Genomic DNA, 21983 nt, shown 5'->3' with positions numbered 1-21983 from the left:
CTGGAATATTCCAAATATAGACAACAGGCCTAAAGGAACTTTATTATATAAGACAGTGGGCTTATCAGAACTCTGCAATAGTCCCACCTCCACAGACCAAAACTCATGTCAAATAATGACCATTTAAGGACGTATACCTGCCTGAGCTGCAATTATTACCACTCCAGGATAGAGTGGTAATCCTGTATAGGTAGGGCATCGGTTGGAGGAGTCAGGGAGGTGGGGAGTCAGGGAGGTGGGGTGGTAGGAGATGGCTTTTACACTATACTGCACATAGGCCAATAAAACTGCAGCATGGAGGCTCGATGGTTAGCACTGCTGCCTCGCGGCGCCAGTGACCAGGTTCGATTCCGGCTTTGGTCGACTGTCCGTGTGGAGTTTGTACTTTCTCCCCGTGTCATGTGAGTTTCCTCTGGATGCACCGGTTTCCTCCCACAATTCAAAGATGTACAGGATAGGTGAATTGGCCATGCTAAATTGCCCATAGTGTTAGGTGCATTAGTCAGACGGAAATGGGTCTGGGTGGGTTACTCTTCGGAGGGTCGGTGTGGATTGGTTAGGCTGAAGGGCCTGTTTCCACACTGTAGGGAATCTAATCTAATCTATTGATACTAATCTGTGCAGAAACTGAGCATGGGTCAGAAAGGGTGAATGCAGAGAACCAGCCCCTGACCTCTGCTACTAATTCCAATGGCCCCATCTCTCTGCAATTTCCATGCTACAAGAGCATGTTCGCCCAAACAATGACACTCTCCTGTTCTGGGATCACTCCTACATCCTGAGAAGCTGAGTTGTTGTCATCAACAGCAGCTAGGGCCTCCTCAATGGCACTGCCATGTGTTAGAGCCGGTGGCCTGTGTTTGGCTGCAATTTTCGGCAACGGAGACTTCCTTGCTTGGGATGCTAACACCAGCGGAAAGCTTTCTGGACACCTATTAGTTGGTTGACTGCCAGAACATCCTACTAATGTATAGCATCAAAAAGGACGTAGGTTTCTCACTGTTAATTTGTATTGCTTTCATGAAGATACAGCCCAATGATTCAATTATTTTAAAAGGATTTATGAAGAAATTTCTTACCTGTCAGATGATAGGACAGAAAATCAAATGCTGAAACTGCTTGAATATCTACTTTAGTAGAATATTTCCTTCTGTCTTTCTTTGAATTGTATTCAGCCGTGAACTTAGAGGAGCAATTGTAGTAATTGCTGTTCATGTTGGTGGAAAATTGCAACCTTTTAATTAAAGGAATTTGCAGATTGTATGTTTTAGGAATGGTAATAGTTGGAGTGGAAGTTGTTGGTGGATTGTCATTTTCATTTAATTGACCTCCCAACATCTTCGTAAGCATCAGTTTTAAATCCATTAATTTGGAATAAAATGGATATTCTCTCTCTGTTCCACCAAAAGGAATTGGAACTTCAATAGTCTTCTTCTCATTGCTAAATGTGCCTGCAATAGATCCATAACTGTAGAAAGACAGATAAACAAACAAGCAAACAAAGAAATAAGATGCAGGGGAAGGACACAATCTTCGTAACATGTATCAAAAGCATACAAACATACATATTAGGAACAGGAGTAAGGCATTTGGCTACTCAAGCGTGTGCCAATATCATGGCTCATCCAGAAGAGAAAGAAATTGTTAACAGGCTAAGTGGAGACTGAAGGTTTACTTGATGGGCTCATTGCTCCCCCTGATCTGTACTCAATGTTGTAAAAGGCACTCAGCATCTTGAGCCAAGCCCTCTGCCTCTATTTTACAGCCTTTGAAAACCTGTGTAATGTGTTTTTTTTTAATTTAATCATTTTAGGCCAGCATTCATGCCCATCTCAAATTACCCAGAGGTAGTTTAGGTCAACCAGGGTCACATAGGGGCAAGACCAAGTAAGAATGGTAGCTTCCTTCCCTTAAGAATATTGGTGAACTACCATTGTCATCATCAGAATCTTAATTCCAGATTTCAAATTCCACCATCTGCCATGGCAGGATCCCTGGAATATTCTATGGGTTGCTGGATTAATAGTCCAGCCATTAAAACACTAGGGCCATCACCTATGTTTCACAGTTACTGCATCAGTATACTTTGATGGTACACTGATGTACTGACTTTGAATATATATTTGTTCTATCATTGCTGCATCTTAATATGTGACTTGAGGGTATTTCGATCTCAAATTTTATCTCATCAGGAATCACTGGAAGCATGACGTGCTACTGGGAGCATTTTGTTAATGTTGTTCTGTTATAACCAATACTTTATGATTAGTCCAGATACTTAGTATGTTTATGAGTGCAATGTTAGTACATAAAGTCTACTTATAGCAAATATTTGTTGGATTGTTCAATATCACAATATTCAATTCCTGTTTCTCTTATTTTGGGACAGGACATAAACATTGTTATATTCAGTAAAATGCCTTGTTGGAAGCAAAGCTCATATGATGTACCAGCTCTAACACTTAAAACATGTTCCTTATTACATGAGTGAACCTGATTTACATATGTTAATGAAGTGCATCTATAGTGGGTCATTTGGATGTCTGAAAACCAGTTTTCATGTGAATAGGAACACCTGATGTGAAACATGATTCAGATTTTAAACTTTTTAACACTGTGTTTGATCCTTTCCAATTTGCCACAGTGGATGTGTTGGCTGGGTGGGTGGAGCAGGGAGAATGGATGAATAATAAATTATTGATCCTAAAGTGATAACCAATATTTTTAAGAATGGAACCCACACCAGGTTGAATTTGTTTGTACATTTTATGTTATTTCCATCAACACAAGATTGATTTTGTACATGAAGTTCTGTGAAGTTCAATCTGAAGTTCACTCTAAAAGCATGGTGGCTTGGTGGTCAGCACTGCTGCCTCACTGTGCTCGGGAACTGGGTTTGATTCCAACCTCGGGCAACTGTCTGTCTCAAATTTGTGTTTTCCCTGGGTCTGCATGGGTTGCTCTGGTTTCCTCCTACAGTCAAAATATGTGCAGGGTAAGATGTTCTTCAGAGGATCAACGTGGACATTGTGGGGATTTTATGATTCTAAATATTGATGCCTCTTTTGGGAAATTCTAATGAAACATTAACTGTGACAAAAAGCAACATTCTGTCTCAATGAAAAGCTATGATTTCCAGTTACAGAATGGGGGTAATGTCACTAGCGTAATAATTTAGAATCCAATCCTGGTAACATTGATTCAAATCTTATCTGGTCATAAATGCAATTAATAAATCTGGAAATCTGGTTGCTACAGCTTGTCATAAACCCCATTTGGTTCTACAATGTCTAGACGTGACTCCAGACCAATAGCAATGAATCGTAACTGCCCTCTAACATGGTCTAGGAGAAAATAAGGATTGCAAATACTGGAGATCAGAGTCCTGATGAAGGGCTTATGTCCGAAATGTCGATACTCTTGTTCCTCGGATGCTTCCTAACTTGATGTGCTTTTCTAGCACCACACTCTCGACTCTAAAATGGTCTAGCAAGCCACTCAGTTGCATCAAACTATGACAAAGCCTAAGATACTGAATGAAACATACAGACCTCCCTGCAACAATCTAGGCAGCAGAAACACCAATAGTTGGCAATTTGTGCCAAAATGGGAAGAGCTGCCCCACAGACAAGTCAAGAAACAGTCTGACGTATCCCTCTGGATTGGTTAGGGTTGTGGTAAAAACAATGACTGCAGATGCTGGAAACCAGATTCTGGATTAGTGGTGCTGGAAAAGCACAGGTTGTAATAAGTTCCAGAACACATCTTCAGTCCTATTGCTAGAATCTTGTCAGACCCCGTAACCATTGCAGTGCCTTCCGCCATTTTTTTGATATCAGGTGGAGTGAATATAACGTGGGAAATGGGAGGTTATGCACTCTGGCTGGAACTGAATATTATTTAAATTGGAAAAGATTACAGATTGATTTGGGGATCCTCATGCTTGAGTCACAATAAGCTAACATCCAAAATCAGTGAGTAGTCTGGAAGGGAAATCAGATGTTGCCCATTGTTGTAAATGGAATGGATTATAAAACAGGGGGATCCTGCTAAAATCAAAAAACATCACTAATCAGATCATGGCTGGAATACTGTGAACAGTTTTGGGTCCCCTCTCTAAGGAAAGATACACTGGTGCTGGAGGCAGACCAGAAATGGTGCATTAGGATGATTCCAGGTATGGATGGAACTCCCTCCCCATTATGCGTCTACCTGTACCAAATGATTGCAGTGATTCCAGAAGACATCTCATTCTCAAGAACAACCAGTCGTGGACAATAAGTGCTGGCCCAGTTAGCAATGCCCACTTCCCATGAATGAGAAAGAACAAAAAAAAAAATTAGTAACATTTTGACTCCTCAAGTACTGAAACTGTCCCTGTCTGCATACACTAACACCTCAACAACATCCAGGCTTGGGCTGATAACAGGCAAGTGACATTGCCTGGTGCTTGTGTGGTGTATATGAAAAAGAGAGAATCCAACCTTTCCTCTTGGTATTCAATATTGTTCTTGTCCTTCGTCCCCACTACTAATATCCATGGGATTACCATTGATCACGAACTGATGTAGATAAGCCAACAAAGACAGCAGGACTTATACACTTAGGTAAGGTTCTGGGGCATGTTGCTGAACAAAGAGACCTTTAATACAGGTTCATAGTTCTTTGAAAGTGGAGCTGCAGGTAGACTGGGTAGTGAAGAAGGCTGGGAGAAAATGATGCTGGAGATCAGAGTCAAAATGATGCAGATGCTGGAGATCAGAGTCGAGAGTGTGTGGTGCTGGTAAAGCACAGCAGGTCATGCAGCATCCAAGGAGCAGGAGAATTGACGTTGAAAGGCTCTTGCCCGAAATGTCGATTCTCATGCTCCTCAGATGCTGCATGACGTAGTGAAGAAGGGGTTTCCAGGATTTTGACCCAGCATCAGGAAAAAAACAGCAATATAGTTCCAAGTCAGGATGGTTATGATTTGAAGGAAAACTTACAGGTCATGGTGTTCCTATTCATCTGCTGCCTTTGCCTTTTCAGATGCAGGTTTAAATGGTGGAGTTGAATGAGCTTGGGTGAGTTAATGCAGTAGACCTTGTATTGCAGCCCTGTGCAACAGTAGTGTAGGAGTGGATGTTAAAGTGGATGTGGTGTCAACCAATCGGCATGAGTGGTGTCAAGCTCTTTGAGTGTTGCTGAAGTTGCACTCAACTAAGCAAATCAAGAATACTCTATCACACTTCAGTCTTGCAGATGGTTTTGAGGATTTAGGAAGTGAGTTACTTATTGCATAATTCTTAACCTCTAAACCATTCTTGGCACCACTTTATTTATACAGACTCATGTGGTTGTCCAGCATGGAATTAGACCCTTCAGTCCAACCTGTAGATATCAACCAGATCTCCCAAATTAATCTCGTCCCATTTGCCAGCACTTAACCCATATCCCTCAAAACCTTTCCTGTCCATGCACCTATCTACATAACTTTTAAATGTTGTAATTATATCAGTGTCCACAGCTTCCTTTGGCAGCTTGTTCCATATACACACCACCCTCTGCATGGAAAGGTTGCCCCTTTTAAATCTTTCCCCTCTTCCCTTAAACCTATGCCATCTAGTTTTGGACTTCCCTTCCCTGGGAAAAAAGACCTTGGCTATTCACCCTGTCCATGGCCCTCACGATTTTTTCAGTTTCTGTAAGGTCACCCCTCAGCCTCCAATGCTCCAGGGAAAACAGCCCCACCCTATTTAGCGTCTCCCTATAGCTCAAACCCTTCAACCCTGGTAGTACTCTCTTAAATCTTTTCTGAACACTATCCAGTTTCACAATATCCTTCTAATAGAAGGGTGACCAGAATTGAATGTAGTAGTCCAAATTGGCCTAACCAATGTCCTGCACAGCCGCAAGATGACATCCCAACTCCTATATTCAGTGCACTAAGCAATAAAGGCTTCTTCATCACTACGGCATGCAGCATCTCAGTGTCCATACACCTGATGGACTGTATGGATTTAAGATGTCAGCTCACTACCACCTTCTCCATGGAACTTAAAAGGTGAATAATAAATGCTGAACTAGCCACAGAGCTCTATATCCAATGAATGAGTGTAAGTGAAGCTGAAGCTGAGGAGAAAGTGAGGACTGCAGATGCTGGAGATCAGAGCTGAAAATGTGTTGCTGGAAAAGCGCAGCAGGTGAGGCAGCATCCAAGGAGCAGGAGAATCAACGTTTTGGGCATAAGCCCTTCTTCAGTGAAGCTGACCATGGCTCAGAAAGGATTGTTTTCAATGACTTGATAGAACATGGTCAAGGGCACATGCGATGGGTAATGATCTATCCATAAGATGTAGAGTGCCATGAATGCATTCACTTCCTGTAAAAAAACTACTCCCTTCTGTCACCCCCTGTTTCCTGTCATAGTATTGTGTCACAATTAAAATTAGTTCTGAATCGATTAGATGTGTTTTCCATCTGTTTTCTAATATTTCCATCCGAGATAGGTACTGATAATTATTACTGACTTCAGAGATTGCTCAGCTCTTCCTTCAAGTTGGATGCTACAATGTCACTATTGAGGACAGCATGACTTACTATGGAGTTACCAAAATGTGAATTCTGAAAACCAGCAGTCTCCCAGCATGCAATATCAGACTGAGTCATTCCCCTGACTACATGGATTCCCCATTGATTCCACACCATAATGAGAAATGGCTCATTACATTGCTGAAGTCAAGCATCTGACTTTAAAGAAAACGGTTTAGGGATAAAAAAGGTACCAACTTGAAGTAGTTTTGAATTGGTATTCAAATTAGAAAGCTGGAGTAGCAACTTTAATTTTGTAAGACCTGGGTTTAATAATATTAATGTTATTGTTATAAGATAAAGTCAGCCAACTTCTTTCACCAAAGGAAAGCAGAGAACCAAGTGGGTTGCTAATGATAACACTTCCAGTGAAAGCAATTCCAGAATTTATTCCACAGGTTACCATTATGGGATTTGAACTCATATCTTTAGAAAATTTGCCAGGGCCTTTGAGTTATTATCATAACAACTATGCTGGCTCTCCTCTAATTCCAGACAAAGTATCCCTCCAGTGTACACGCAGGCTATTTGGCCCATGAAGTCCACACTGAACCTTGAAAGAACATTCATCCCAGACCCACCCTTCCCTCCCCCCACTCTATCCCTGTAATCCTACTTTTCCCATGGTCAGTCCACCTAACCTGCACATTTTTGGACTGTGAGAGGAAACCAGAGCACTTGGAGGAAACTCAGGTAGACACAGGGAGAACGTGCAAACTCCATACAGTTGCCTGAGGCAGTCCTAACCACTGAGCCACTGTGCCTTCCCTATGTCAGCCCAGCTAAAAAAAGGTTATTTCAGTGGGTTTCCTGATCATTCTATGTTTATTTAGTGTTGAGACTCTAACATTATAACAGAATGGTCACTGATGTTCACGTATTCCAAGTGTAAAACAGCTAATGATGGAACGCAGGGAAAACTAGCCATTTGGATACAGACTGGCTTGAAGGTAAGAGACTGAGGGTAGTGGTGGAGGGTTGTTTTTCAGACTGGAGGCCTGTGACCAGTGGAATGCCACAAGGATCGGTGCTGGGTCCACTACTTTTTGTCATTTACATAAATGATTTGGATGTGAACATAGGAGGCGTAGTTAGTAAGTTTGTAGATTACACCAAAACTGGAGGAGTAGTGGATAGTGAAGAAGGTTACCTCAGAGTACATTAGGATCTTGATCAGATGGGCCAATGGGCTGCAGAGTAGCAGATGGAGTTTAAATTAGATAAATGCAAGGTGTTATGCTTTGGAAAGGCAAATCTGAGCAGGACTTATACACTTAATGATAAGGTCCTGGGGAATGTTACTGAACAAAGAGATCTTGGAGTGCAAGCTCATTGTTCTTTGAAAGTAGAGTCGCAGGTAGATAGGTTAGTAAAGGTGGTGTTTGGTATGCTTTCTTTTATTGGTCAGAGTACTGAGTACAGGAGTTGGGAGGTCATGTTGCGGCTGTACAGGCCATTGCTAAGGCCACTTTTGGAATATTGCGTGCAATTCTGGTCTCTTTCCCATTAGAAAGATGTTGTGAAACTTGAAAGGGTTTAGAAATGATTCACAAGGATATTATCAGGGTTGGAGGGTTTGAGCTATAGGGAGAGGCTGAATCGGCTGGGGCTGTTTTCCCTGGAGCATTGGAGGCTGAGGGGTGACCCTATAGAGGTTTATAAGATCATGAGGGGCATGGATAGGATAAATAGACAAGGTCTTTTCCCTGGGTGGGTGGAGTCCAGAACTAGAGGGCATAGGTTTAGGGTGGGAGGGGAAAGATTTAAAAGGGACCTAATGGGCAACTTTTTCACACAGAGTGGTACGTATTTGGAAAGAGCTGCCAGAGGAAGTGGTGGAGTCTAGTACAATTACAGCATTTAAAAGGCATCTGGATGGATATATGAATAGGAGGGGTCAGAAGGATATGGACCAATGCTGGCAAATGGGACTAGATTAGGTTAGGATATCTGGTCGACATGGATGAGTTGGTCCGTGCTGTATATCTCTATGACTGTATGAATCAGTGATGTTTTGGAGGTTCCGGTGTTGGACTGGGGTGGATAAAGTGAAAAATCACACAACACCAGGTTATAGTCCTACAGGTTAGCACTTCCAAATAAACCTGTTGGACTACAACCTGTTGTTGTGTGATTTTTAACTTTGTATGAAGTAGAGCTTTGTGAATCAATAAACAGCACTCTGATTGGCAGAGTGAGATATGCATTTTTGAATCTTGTGTTTTGCACTTCACTATTTCCTGCTGGTATTCTGTATAATTGCAGGTTAGATTCCTTACAGTGTGGAAACAGGCCCTTCGGCCCAATAAGTCCACATCGATCCTCCGAAGAATAACCCATCTAGACCCATTTCCCTCTGACTAACGCATCTAACCTATGGGCAATTTAGCTTGGCCAATTCACCTGACCTGGACATCTTTGGACTGTGGGAGGAAACCGGAGCACCCAGATGAAACCCACGCAGACACGGGGAGAATGTGCAAACGCCACACAGATAGTCACCCAAGGCTGGAACTGAACCTGGGACCCTGGTGTTGTGAGGCAGCAGTGCTAACCACTGAGCCACTGTGCTGCCCCCATACTTAGATCATTCTTGCTCCTGAACGCACAATTAGCAATGAGTTAAGCTCATTTATTACTGCAATTATTTTGTAAATTCAGTTTATCCGAAAAGCAGAGTTACTTTTATTCTAGATTAGAGCGTATTCTGCCTCAGGTACAGACATGCAACATTGCCTGAAAAATGAACATCTTTAGGATTCATGTCAGTCAATGTGCTAGAGAAAGCAACTTTATCCACTATTGAGATAAATTACTTTGAGAAGTTTAAAAGCAACACCTTACCCCTTGAAAAAAGAAAACAAAATATCTTACCTCTTCAAATATAGATTTTCTGGAAGAGTAAGGTATGTTTCTATTTCTTTGAAATCTATTTTCTGTAGAACCTGCAGCTTGTCAGACTTTTGTAATAAATTATTGATAGCCTGCAAAAAAAAGTGTCAGAATTTTTGAGTATGCCTTGCAGAAGTATTCCCTTTGTGGCGAAAAAGACAAAGGGAGAAAAATTATAAATTTTTAGACATGTTTTTAAATTTTAACCTATTTTTCCTAACCAACCCATTCAGCAATATTATTGCACACCTCTGCAGCAGGTGAGACTCGAACACAGGCCTCTCAGTCCAGGGTAGGGACACTACCACTGTGCCACAAGAAAGCTAAAAGGTCTGACTTTCTCTTGCCTGTCCCACTGAGATATACAAACTATTCGCGCAGCCATCAAGTCAATGTTTCTCTGGCGAAATTAGTCAGTCACATTTTGCAAGTTTATTTTTCACAAAAACCCACCCTTTTGAGACTAATGATCATTGCTTTTTATACCAGCCTAGAAGCCACAACTCTCAGGTCATTATCAATTACTATGCTATTCCTTATGTATTCCAAAGCTTTTATGTAGTGATTGGAACCAGGTGGATCTTGTTGACTGTGAGATCCTTGATTGGGGTTGTTAACTTGTGCCAATCAGGAAGCCCTAGCTGACCATTATAAACAGCAGATTCTGGCCCGGGTGTCCTTGGAGAAGGAGCACGCGGGTGTCCACTGACACCCTGGAGTTGTGACTGGCCACTTGAGTGTTTCCTTCCCTGCTGGAGAGATTGGACCATTTCTGTAAAAAAGAGAAATAAAAATAAAAAAAAAACAGCAGATTCAAAATCTCCTGTTTCAGGGTCTGACTCTGAGGTGGCTGGCCATAGCCAGTATACTTTGCACATGTAAATAAAGAGTGATTTGGTGACGGGATGCCAGTCTCTGTGCAGTTATTTCAGTGTAAAACCTTAAATCTGTGTTTGTTAGTACCGTACTTGTATCATTAGCTATCATGGCCCCAATATCCCCATGCACCCTCCATGCCACCTCTATTTCTGACCTCTTCAATGACTCCATGCATCTTCCACATCCCTCTTCTAGTATTTGTCAGATTAGACATATATAGATCGTTCTGTTATAATGGGCATTTTGTCAACACAAATTTGCTGTAACATGATTGACAAATTGGGGATGTTGTTTCCAAAGCGCAAACATTTAAAACATGTTGGCTGTGTGTGATTTTAGTGCTAACACTTTAAGCACTTTCTAAAGTGCAATTTTTCTGTAACACAGGGTTTCACAAGAATGTAGCCATCATATTATAGAAGAATTGACTGTAGTACTGTAATAACAAAAATGCAGAAAATACTTCGAGATTATCTTTTAAAAAATGTGCTCCCTTATTCAATGTCATGAGCGTGTTGATTGAACACAATCATTCATAGTATTAAGTAGTAAAAACATTTTTGATTGTCCTCATATCTCCTAATCATACCAAGTAAACAAACAAACCACCTCAAAGAAAGGAAATCTCACTATAACTTCATAAAAGTGTCAATCAAACAAAGCCAGAATTTCTCTTCTCACCTGTGTCTACATTGCTCTCAGCTCTAAAGGTATCAAGTTAACCTTGCAGTTCAGTAAAGCAATCATAGTAAGACCATCTGAAAGATCAGATGTCTGACTATCTATTCAACCTGCTGGGTTTTTGCAGTTGCCAGGCATAACACTGAGAGTGGAGGAATGAAAATCAGGAGAAGTGCAAGATGGCTGCTTGGGAGAAGTAGGTGAAAGTGAGAACTGCAGATGCTGGAGGTCAGATTCTAGATTAGAGTGGTGCTGGAAAAGCATAGCAGGTCAGGCAGCGCCCAAGGAGCAGGAAAATTGACGTTTTTCCGGATGAAGGGCTTTTGCCCAAAATGTCGATTTTCCTGATGCTTGGATGTTGTATGGGAGAAGTGCAGAGAGCCTGGATAGTTGTAAGGTGGGCAAGTTACAGAGAAAATTTGGTTGAAACTTTGCTCGACCAGGGTGTAATGCTAGACAGAGAATAAGAGTTGATGGAAAAACAAAAGTTGGTGACAGATTGGAATGAAGCAGCAGAACTTTGGATGAGATCAGCTTTACGGAAGTTGAGAAGTCAAAGGTCAGGCCCAAGGGCTGTGGAATCCTCAAGGTTTGGAGGTAACAAAGGGAAGGATGAGAGTTGGAAATAGGCAGTTTCAGTGAAAACAGCTCATTGTTAAAATACTAAGGTTGCAAGTGGCTATGGAGCAGAATTTGTTGAGGAGATTGAAAGCAATGGCTTTGGATGTCCCAACACCCAACTGAATTAAATTCCTGCTCCATTTCAAATATGGTGTAGTAGGTGGGGAAGGAGAATGGTGGTGAAGCAGAACTAGGTGCTACCAGCATGCAAACAGAACTTGAAATGTTTGTGCATGACATTGTTGAGTCATTGTGCTGTTAGATGTCAGGAGTTTGACTGAGACAATGGGGAATGACAATAGCTAAAACAACAGCATTGAGGCTGGTATCCCGTCACCGAGTCACCCTTCATTTACATGTACACAGTACACTGGCTGTGACTAGCCAGCTCAGTCAGTCACTGAAGTGAGAAGATTTGGAATCTCCTGTTTATATATTTTTTCTTTTTTCCAAAAAAAAACAAATATCTTCCATAAACAAAGGGTGGTGGGGGGGGGGGGGGGGGGGGGGGGGTGAAGGCAAAGAAACTCTCCTCCTCAGTACCAGCAGGAATACACTGACTATGGCACCAGTTCAGGGCATTGACCTGAATCAATGCCCTGAACTGAGGAGACTGTAAATCGCCTGGTTGTTTTAACTTTACCCCCACACTCTGTGCTTATATTTTCCCCAATCTCCTGTCTTTTTTTTCTTTTTCTGAACCTCTGACACTGTTTTTTTCTTTGTTTAATCTCCTGTTTATTTTGTTTTTTCTTTTTATCCTTTTTTTCTTTTTCTTTTTTCTATTACCCCCCACACTACTGCCTAACTGTGGTAGTGCTTATATTTTCCCCAATCTCCTGTTTATTTTTTTTTCTTTTTCTGAACCGCTGACACTGTATTTTTTCTTTTTTTAATCTCCTGTTTATTTATTTTTTCTTTTTTTAATGCTGTGTGATCAATCACTCCTGTTTTTTTTCCTTTCTCTTTTTTAATTTTTAAAAAAATTTAACCCCCATACTACCACCTAACTGCGGTAGTGCTTATTTTACCCCGGATCTCCTGTTTATTTATTTATTATTTTTTTTTCTTTCTTTTTTTTTTAGAGTCACAATCACAAAATGGTCCAATCTCTCCAGGAGGGAAGGAAACACACAAGTGGCCAGTCACAACTCCAGGGTGTCGGTGGACACCGCATGCTCCTTCTCCAAGGACACCCGGGCTCTAACGTACTGATACTCCTTTTTTTTTCTTTTTTTTTCTTTTTTTTTTAAATTTAACCCCCACACTACCGCCTAACTGCGTGCTTATTTTTTCCCCGGATCTCCTGTTTATTTTTTTTTTTTATTTTTTTTTTCTCTACAATCCATAACACCTGACCCTTGAATCGCCTCCATGTACTGAGAATGTCTTTGGAGAAATAATTTGTAAATGGCTTCTGTTCAAAGGGAGAGATAGTATCGGTGACATTATGCTGCAATTTGGTCAAGTTTCCAAAGCGCAGACCCATTTTGTGGCCACTTTTTCAAAAGTTCTCCTCCTCTCTGATCTTGGCTCTCATTTACTTTTTTTTTCTTTTTCTTGTCTTTTTTTTTTACAACTCCAGGGTGTCAGTGGACACCCGCGTGCTCCTTCTCCAAGGACACCCGGGGGGAATCTCCTGTTTTTTTTTTTTTTCTTTTCTCTCTTTTTTTCTTTTTTTCTTTCTTTTAAGGGAAGGAAACACACAAGTGGCCAGTCACAACTCCAGGGTGTCGGTGGACACCGCATGCTCCTTCTCCAAGGACACCCGGGCTCTAACGTACTGATACTCCTTTTTTTTTCTGTTTTTTTCTTTTTTTTTTAAATTTAACCCCCACACTACCGCCTAACTGCGGTAGTGCTTATTTTTTCCCCGGATCTCCTGTTTATATATGTCACCCAGAGCTTCCTGATTGGCCCAGCATAACAACCTCAATCAAGGATCTTGTAGTCAATGCGATCCACATGGTTCCAAACGTTACAACTTCCAAGTCAGGTGGTATATGAGTTGGAGGGGAACTTGCAGCAGATGGTGTTCCCACATGTTTTCTGTCTTTTTGGTAGTACAGGCCATACAATTCGAAAGTATCTCAATGCTATTAAGATAGCATTGATGAGTTGCTGCAGTACGTACTGTGTGTTACTGGTGGAAGAAGTGAATCTATAAGTTGAAGAATGGGGTAATCTATCTTGTCCTGAAATATGTTGAGTTTATTGAATGTTATGGAAATTGCACTCATCTGAGCAAGTGGACAGTATTCAAACTTCTGATTTGTGCATCATATGATGAATAGGGGAAGACATCTCAGGGCTTAAGATAGTACCTCTTCACTCCAAATACTCACTGGTTATAAAATATTTTCAACCAGAGACATATTTTAAAAATGCCCTTCACAAAATATATTGCTGAATGTTTTCGGAAAGTAGTGACTCACACCTGTATTCTCACGATATCACAAAATAGTTGATCTGGGTATAGACCTGTGCATCTAAGTACAGATGTAAAGAGCTCCTTTGTCACTAAACGAAGTGTAAATTCTACCTTCAGACTGTTAACTGTGTATTCATTCTGCATAGATACCAGCCTGAAACCTAGTCTAACAATAATTGATCAAATACATCCTATTTGAAATAAAAATAAAAATGGATAATTATGTAAATATAAAGCAAGTCAGGGAAAAGACATGTTATATAATGTAACTTCAACATTTCTTTTCATTTTACAAGTTCTAATGAATACTTTCTAGCAGTTCCTGTTTCAATGTCAGATTTACAACAATTTATTTCTTATAGAGTGCAGTATTTGAAACTCATTTTTCAAAAATGTCTCAATGTTGAGTGTTACTGAATACAATATTACAATATTACAATATTAAAACATAACGTCTCACCTTAAATAACTTTAAAACAATGTGCCTCACTGTCATATCAGTTTGAGGAACTTTCGATTCTAGGAAGCTGTCACGATAACCATTTATAGTATGCCTGTATTCAGACATGTCAAGTGTTTTGATGTTTGTGATTTTCTCATTAATTGGTTTCAGATCAGAACTTACATCTGAGCTCCATGCAACTTGAATGTTCTTGACACCTGAAAGTGTAAGAGAGTGGAATCAAATTAAAATGGCAGTCTCCAAATCTAAACTCAAAAGTTGTTTTTATTTTAAACGTTTTGAACTGTTGAATTGAGCTTAAAGTTGGATTTCATCTAATGACCATCTCAATATCACTGTTCTCTAAATCAGTGTCTATGTACTACAACTTGTTGGTCAGCCATGTGGAGTGAATTTGAAATAGCCTCTAAATAAGGTACACAGTCAGTAAGTTATCCTATCCATTGTGTTGGAATGTACCCTGAGCCATTTTCAAGCCTGAACCTCTTAAGCATGTCAGTTGTATGCACTAAACAAGAATCTTTCTTCAGCTATCCAACTCCAAGAGAGTGGGTAATTACCTGCTCATAGATAGGGGTTGCCAACATGTTAGGTTAGGGTGTGTATGTGACTTTGAATGAAATCTTATAGCAGCCTGGAGGGACACGGTATAGAAGCAAATTACTGCAGATGCTGAAATCTGAACTGAAAACAGACAATGCTGGAGATCACAGTGGGTCAGACAGAATCCATTGAGAGTGAGCAAGTCAAAGATGACTCTTTCTCAGAGCAGACGTGAAAGTGTGGAGGGGACAGGAAAGGCCACTGTATGAGGTCCTTCTGCTAAAGCATTCAGTAATCTGACCTTCTCCAATGCCTCAGCTAAATGCCTACAGTTTACTTTTAAATTTAGAGAAAGCCAAACCCTAATGAATATCTTCTGCTCTGTAATTAAAGATAGTGTAGATCTGAACAGCTTCATGAACTGTGTATGTATATAAAGATTTCCTTCTATGAATAAAGTATACTTTTGAATTAAAAAGAAACTAAGTGCTGTACGGCAGGGGCATGGGGCTGTTTTTATAGTCCACGAGGAATAGTCTTCATCCGGTGTTCACCCAAACAAAACTATATATTTCATGGATCATCTATCATTGCCTTGTAGTGGTCCTTCCAAGTAGGCAAGTCTGAGTGCAGCACAAACTCCGCCTATTTTTACTTACATATGTATGTTGGATCCTACAACTGACATAGCAGCCTCCAGTTGTATATTGAAAAAAAACTTGCTTTTTTTTTCAGGTAGCTAGGTTGCTTGTCCATTTACAGGTCAATCTGAAAACTGCTTCAAGGTTTTATTGAATTGACCTAGGTGATTCTAGCTACTCCCCACCAACGTCCTCTGATTTTCATTTGCTTCTCTCAGGCACAAACTGAACCAATTGGCATTTTAAAAATCTTTCTTTCATGTGTTGTTTTGCCTTTCTCTCTCTCCCAGCATAGAATGCAAGGCAGTGAACATCCACAGGAGAAAGTGAGAAAAAAAAAACCTGCAGATGCTGAAGATCAGAGTCGAAGAGTGTGGTGCTGGAAAAGCACAGCCGGTCAGGCAGCATCCGAGGAGCAGGAGAATCGACGTTTTGAGCTTGAAATGTTGGTTCTCCTGCTCTATGGATGCTGCCTGATTGGCTGCGCTTTTCCAGCACCACAGACTGCGACAAGGAGCTTCCATAGAACAAATGAAGTGATACAATTAAAAAGTGCAGGCCTATAATTGGACATTTCTTTCTTTCGCTTCCAGTAGGATGTGCCAGCCTCCACTTCACAACTGTACATAGTGAAATGGTGAGATGATGAAGAGAACTGTGAGCACAACTCAATGCTTCTTTAACAAACTCAAAAGCAAATTACTGGAAATGCTCAGCAGGTCTGGCAGGATCTGTGGTGAGAAATCAGAATTAATGTTTCGAATGTTCTGAAGATGGGTCACCGCACCCAAAATGTTAACTCTGCTTTCTCTGCACAGATGCTGCCAGACCTGCTGAGTTTTCCCAGCACTTTCTTTTGCTGTTTTTGTTTCTGATTTTCAGCATCAGCAGTTCTTTCATCAATGTTTCATTACTCTGGTTTGCAGCAACACAGAGTGACCTTTCCACTGTAGGTGAGGATTACGTTATCCAAAATATTCCACATCTAAGCAACCACCTTATTTATCTCTTGACTGTATATTATATAATCCTAAATACTGTAGCAAGGGCATTAAACAAAATGGGGTTGGGGGTAAGGGTTCAGTGAAAGGGAAAATTAGAAATCCCGAACTGAAAGAGGAGGTAAGAGTGCAGAACTCAGGACAGGGTATTAAAACTTCCAGCACAGGACAAATATAGGACTATATCTGGAAAAGGGTTAGCAATCAAACTTCTAGGACACTGGACAAACAAGTGACAATGAGAAGAGGGCCAGTTATTACAGTTCTGAAGGTGTTATATCTGAATGCACGCAGTATAAGGAGTAAGGTAAATTACCATGTGGCGCAAATTGAAATTGGCAAGTATGACATGGTGGACATCACAGAGTTGTGGCTGCAAGGGGATCAGGATTGGGTGATGAATATTCAAGGATATACATCCTATTGAAAATATAGGCAGGTGGGCAGAGGGGGTGGGGTTACCTTATTAGTAAGGAATGAAATTAAATCAAGAATAAGAAATGAATTAGGGTCAGACAGTGTAGGATCTGTGTGGGTAGGATTGAGAAATTGCAAAGGTAAAAATAAATTATAGTTGGAGTTATGTGCAGGCTTCCAACAGTAGTCAGGATCTAGGGTGCAAAATACACCAGGGGATAGAAAAGTTATGTAGGAAATGCAAAGTTACAGTGATCATGGGGGATTTCGACATGCAGGTAGACTGGGAAAATCAGACTGGTAGTGGTTCTCAAGAAAAGGAATTTGTGGAATGTTTACAAGATTGCATTTTAGAGCAGCCTGTGGTGGAGCCCACGAGGGAACAGGCAATACTGGATTTAGTGTTGTGCAATGAGGCAGACTTGATAAGGGAGCTTAAGGTGAAGGAACCCTTGGGAAGCAGTGATCATAACATCATCAAATTTACTCTGCAATTTAAGGAAAATAAGACAGAATCAGTGTTAACAGTATTTCAACTGAATGAAAGCAACTACAGAGGCATGAGGGAGAAGTTGGGTAGAATTGACTGGGAGAGGAGCCAAGCAGGAAAGACTGTGGAACAGCAATAGCAGGAGTTTCTGGGAGTAATTCAGATGAATTCAGATTCATCCTGAGGAAAAAAAAGCATGGTACAGGGAGGATGAAGCAACCTTGGCTGACGAGGGAAGTCAGGAACAGAAGTAAAACAGAAAGCATATAAAGTCACAAATAACAGTGGGAAACCAGAGGATTGGGAAGCTTACAAAGACCTACAGAGGACAACAAAAAAGGAGGGAGAAGATAAAATATAAGAGTAAGCTAGCCAGTAGTATAAAGGAAGACTATAAGAGTTTCTTATAGAAAGGGCAAAAGAGGCAAAAGTGGATATTAGGTCATTGGAAAATTCCACTGGAGAAATGGTAGTGCGGAACAAGGAAGTGGCTGAGGAACTGAATGATTACTTCATGTCAGTCTTCATGGTGGAAGATACAAGTAATATCCCAAAAAAATCAAGGGAGTGAGAGGATAGAGATGAGTATGGTGGCCATCACCAAGGAGAAGATGCTAGAAAAACTGAATTGTCTGAAGGTGGATAAATCACCTGGACCATATAGAGTTCTAAGGGATATAGTTGAAGAGATAATGGAGGTGTTAGTGATAATCTTTCAGTAATCACTAGAGTCAGGGAGGATCCCAGATGCTTGGAAAATTGCTAACATGACACCTCTGATTAAAAAGGGAGTAAAGCGAAAAATCAAAAATTACACACCCATTAGCCTAACCTCAGTTGTGGGTAAGATCCTGGAATCCATCATGAAAGATGAGATTTCTGAATACTTGGAAATGTATGGTAAAATAGGACAGAGTTTCATCAAGGGGAGGTCAAGCCTGACAAATCCACTAGAATTTTTTGAGGAAATAATGAGCTGGATAGACCAAGGAGAACCAATGGATGTTATCTACCTAGACTTCAAGAAGGCCTTTGACAAGGTGCCACATAGGAGGCTACTGAGTAAGATAAGGGCCCATGGTGTCAGAGGCATGGTGACTGGCAGAAAACAGAGAGTAGGGATAAAAAGGTTCCTTTTCTGGATGGTAGCCAGTGACAAGTGGTGTTCTGTAAGAGTCAGTGTTGGGACCACAACTTTTCACTTTATACATTAACGATCTAGATAAACAAGTTGAGGGCATTCTGGCTAGGTTTGCAGCATATACAAAGATAGGTAGAGGGACAGGGTGCATTGAGGAGGCAGCTTGGCTGCAGAAAGATTTGGACAGGTTAGGACAGCGGGTAAAGAAGTGGCAGATAGAGTACAATATAGGAAAGTGCGGTGGCAGATAGAGTACAATATAGGAAAGTGCCAGGTCAAGCACCTTGGTAGGAAGGGAAAAGGCATGCATTATTTTCTAAATGGGGAGAAAATTCAGAAGTCTGAAGTGCAAAGAGACTTGAGAGTTCCAGTCCGGGATTCTTTCAATTCTTGCATATTGAGTCAGTAGTTGGGAAGGCAACTGCAATGATGGCATTTATTTCAAGAGGACTTGAGTATAAAAGCAGGGTTGTACTCCTGAGGGCTCTGTAAGACTCTGGTCAGACCACATTTGGAGTATTGTGTGCACTTTTGGGCCCCATATCTGAGGAAGGATGTACTGGCCATAGAGTGTGTTCAGAGGAGATTCATGAGAATGATCCAAGGATTGAACAGCTTAACATTTGAGGACTCTGAGTCTATACTCAATGGAGTTGAGAAAGATGAGGGAAGATCTAATTGAAACTTATAGGATATTGAATAGCCTAGACAGAGTAGATGTTGGGAAGATGTTTCCATTGGTAGGAGAGACTAGGACCCCAGGGCACAGCCTTAGAGTAAAGGGAAGACCTTTTAGAACAGAGATAAGGAGAAACTTCTTCAGCCAGAGAGTGGTGAATCTATGGAATTCATAGCAACAGAAGGCTGTAGCGGTCAGGTCATTGAGTATATTTAAGACTGAGATAGATAGATTCTTGAGTACCAAGGGGATCACAGGTTACAGGGAGAAAGCGGGAGAATGGGGTTGAGAAACTTATCAGCCATGATTGAATAACGGAGCAGACTCAAATGGGCTGAATAGTCTAATTTCTGCTCCTAATTCTTACGGTCTTACACTATTAAAATGTACATTTACTAATATATGGATTCTACTATTTCAGTTAATTAATATTAGAAATTTTGTTCATAGCTCATTATAGCTGCCAAACTTTCAAGACAAAATATGGTGTGATTGGCAATGTTAACTTGTAGATTCATAGTGACGTAATGACATATTGTGGGAAGCTAAGAACATTCAGACATGAAGAGAGAGTATGAGACACAATAATGTCAGTACCTGGTAAACCTTCAGAAAATATAACAGTTTCTTTCACAAAACAAGAGATGCAAGCTAGATATTATTATTAACATACCATATTTAAAGTTAGTTTCATGAGAAGCCTTTAAATGTGGTATTGAAGCTTCTACATTCAATGCAGTGAACCACTCATCAGATGGAAGTCGAATCTGAGTTCCAATATTTGCATTTATGTCGAAGTTGGGAATGTTGAAGAGATACTCCAGTGAAAGATCTTTCCGTTCATTATCGTAACTTTAAAAGGAAAAGAGCACAGGTAAGAATTGAAATATTCATTGCCATTATACCTGCATTGTTCTCTGTCTTTCAGCTTCTCCCAACAGTTTACCACAATGCTGGTTGATCACCAATATTCACATTGTTCGTATTAAATGTTATTTTCTGGATTGGGTGGATAGTTTTACTGAACGATGCCTTTCCCATGCTAACCCTTTCCATTTACCCAGGTTGGAGTTCTGATTGTGGTACACGCTGCATGCCCTGCACTGACACCTTTTCTGGCAAACAGGTCCTGGATTGAGACTCAAACTTGAAGCATTCTGACTTAGAGGCTGCTTGAGTTGGACATGCATTGTCAATTCTACTTTGTTTATCTCTTTGAAAGTATTTTTAAATGCTCATCAAAGCATGAAATGGCAATATTGCAGAATTAAACTTTTCTTAGGTCTTGTACTGAACTTTGAAGATCAAGCACGCTCTGCAGGCTGGTGAGGCAGGGTCTGAACAAAACGTGAAGATTCTTCTCCTTGGCTGCAAGGATATATGGGACTCACTCTCAGGAGTGCACTTTTATTGCTCACTGAATTTTTCTGGATACTTTTTTGCTTGTGGATTTGTATAAGCGAAACTGCAAACCTAGTGCCAATGTCCATTAAAATGTAGCCAATTTTGTGCTATGGGCCTAAATCCAATCAGAGCTTGGCTGAGACAGCACAAAATCATTTAACATAAGACTTTGTAGTTGAAAATTAGAGAAGGCCTTCAGTCCTCTGGGCAGCACTTAAATACAAGTAAAGGTTCTGTATCGAAAACAGTTAATCTTTCTTTTTCCTTTCAGATGTTGATAAGGCTGTAATGTAACTCAAGCATTTCTTTCCTTAATAATATAGAGCTGAAAGAAAAATCTGAATCAAATACCTCCAACAAATTTCTCCCAACTTCTTTGATTAAGAAAAACATCACTTTCAATGTTTTCAGTCTTCACACATTGCGCAAAGTTGAGTGTTTTTACAACTCTAAGATTATTATTTGACTCCTCGGATGCTTCTACAGTTTGACTACTTGTTCTTCAATCATTTCTAATATATTTCTGTTATCTGTAAGTTACTGAGCAAATGCAACACTTGACACGCACCTTGCACGGCCAACCAGGGTCACTTCAGGCACTTTTTTGTTTGTGACATCAAATTTAACAATGTATGCATTTCTTGTCGATGCAGATTTGTCTTCAGCTCCTAGTTTCACACCTACTTCCAGGTCAAATTTTGGAATCTGAACATCTCCTGTAAGTACTTGCTTATTGGCGTTGTACTTAATTTCTGCTGAAACCTCCATATTTTCAGTGCCTGTTGGATCAAAATTGATTTAAATAATCACACAACATATTTACCTCTTTAGGATACTACAATAGGCAATATACATGTTTGAAAATGTACTAAATAATGTAAAATACTTGGAAGACATTCAGGTAAGGCACTTATAACAAAGGGTTATTTTACCTGATATTCAGGCATCCTTTCACTTTCAATTTAATGTATAGGAAGCGTTGATAAACTACTTCCACTGGCTACAACTGGGAAAGGTTTTGTGCTAAAGGGATGCCTTCATAAAATTCTCCAATACAATGTATTCCGTCTGTGATAAGGCGATGTAAGTTATTTTTCATTGGAGTAGTGTGTCACAAGGATTGCTGCTGG

General features: G+C 40.5%; 1 protein-coding gene across 1 annotated transcript in view; it reads right to left on the bottom strand.

Annotated features, from left to right (window-relative positions):
- apoba (apolipoprotein Ba) overlaps positions 1–21983 on the bottom strand; it is a 65159-nt gene that overhangs the window by 12637 nt on the left and 30539 nt on the right. The window contains exons 21-25 of the mRNA XM_072562266.1: positions 21422–21632; positions 20123–20301; positions 14535–14734; positions 9445–9554; positions 1080–1468 (exon numbers count right to left, since the gene is read on the bottom strand). Of these exons, the coding sequence (XP_072418367.1) occupies positions 1080–1468; positions 9445–9554; positions 14535–14734; positions 20123–20301; positions 21422–21632 (1089 nt within the window). The remainder of the gene's footprint in view (positions 1–1079; positions 1469–9444; positions 9555–14534; positions 14735–20122; positions 20302–21421; positions 21633–21983) is intronic.

This window comes from Chiloscyllium punctatum, chromosome 3 (genome assembly GCF_047496795.1).
Source record: "Chiloscyllium punctatum isolate Juve2018m chromosome 3, sChiPun1.3, whole genome shotgun sequence".
NCBI classification, from domain to species: domain Eukaryota; kingdom Metazoa; phylum Chordata; class Chondrichthyes; order Orectolobiformes; family Hemiscylliidae; genus Chiloscyllium; species Chiloscyllium punctatum.
Note: the sequence above shows the minus strand (reverse complement) of the source record. Positions and strands in the feature narration are given on the sequence as shown.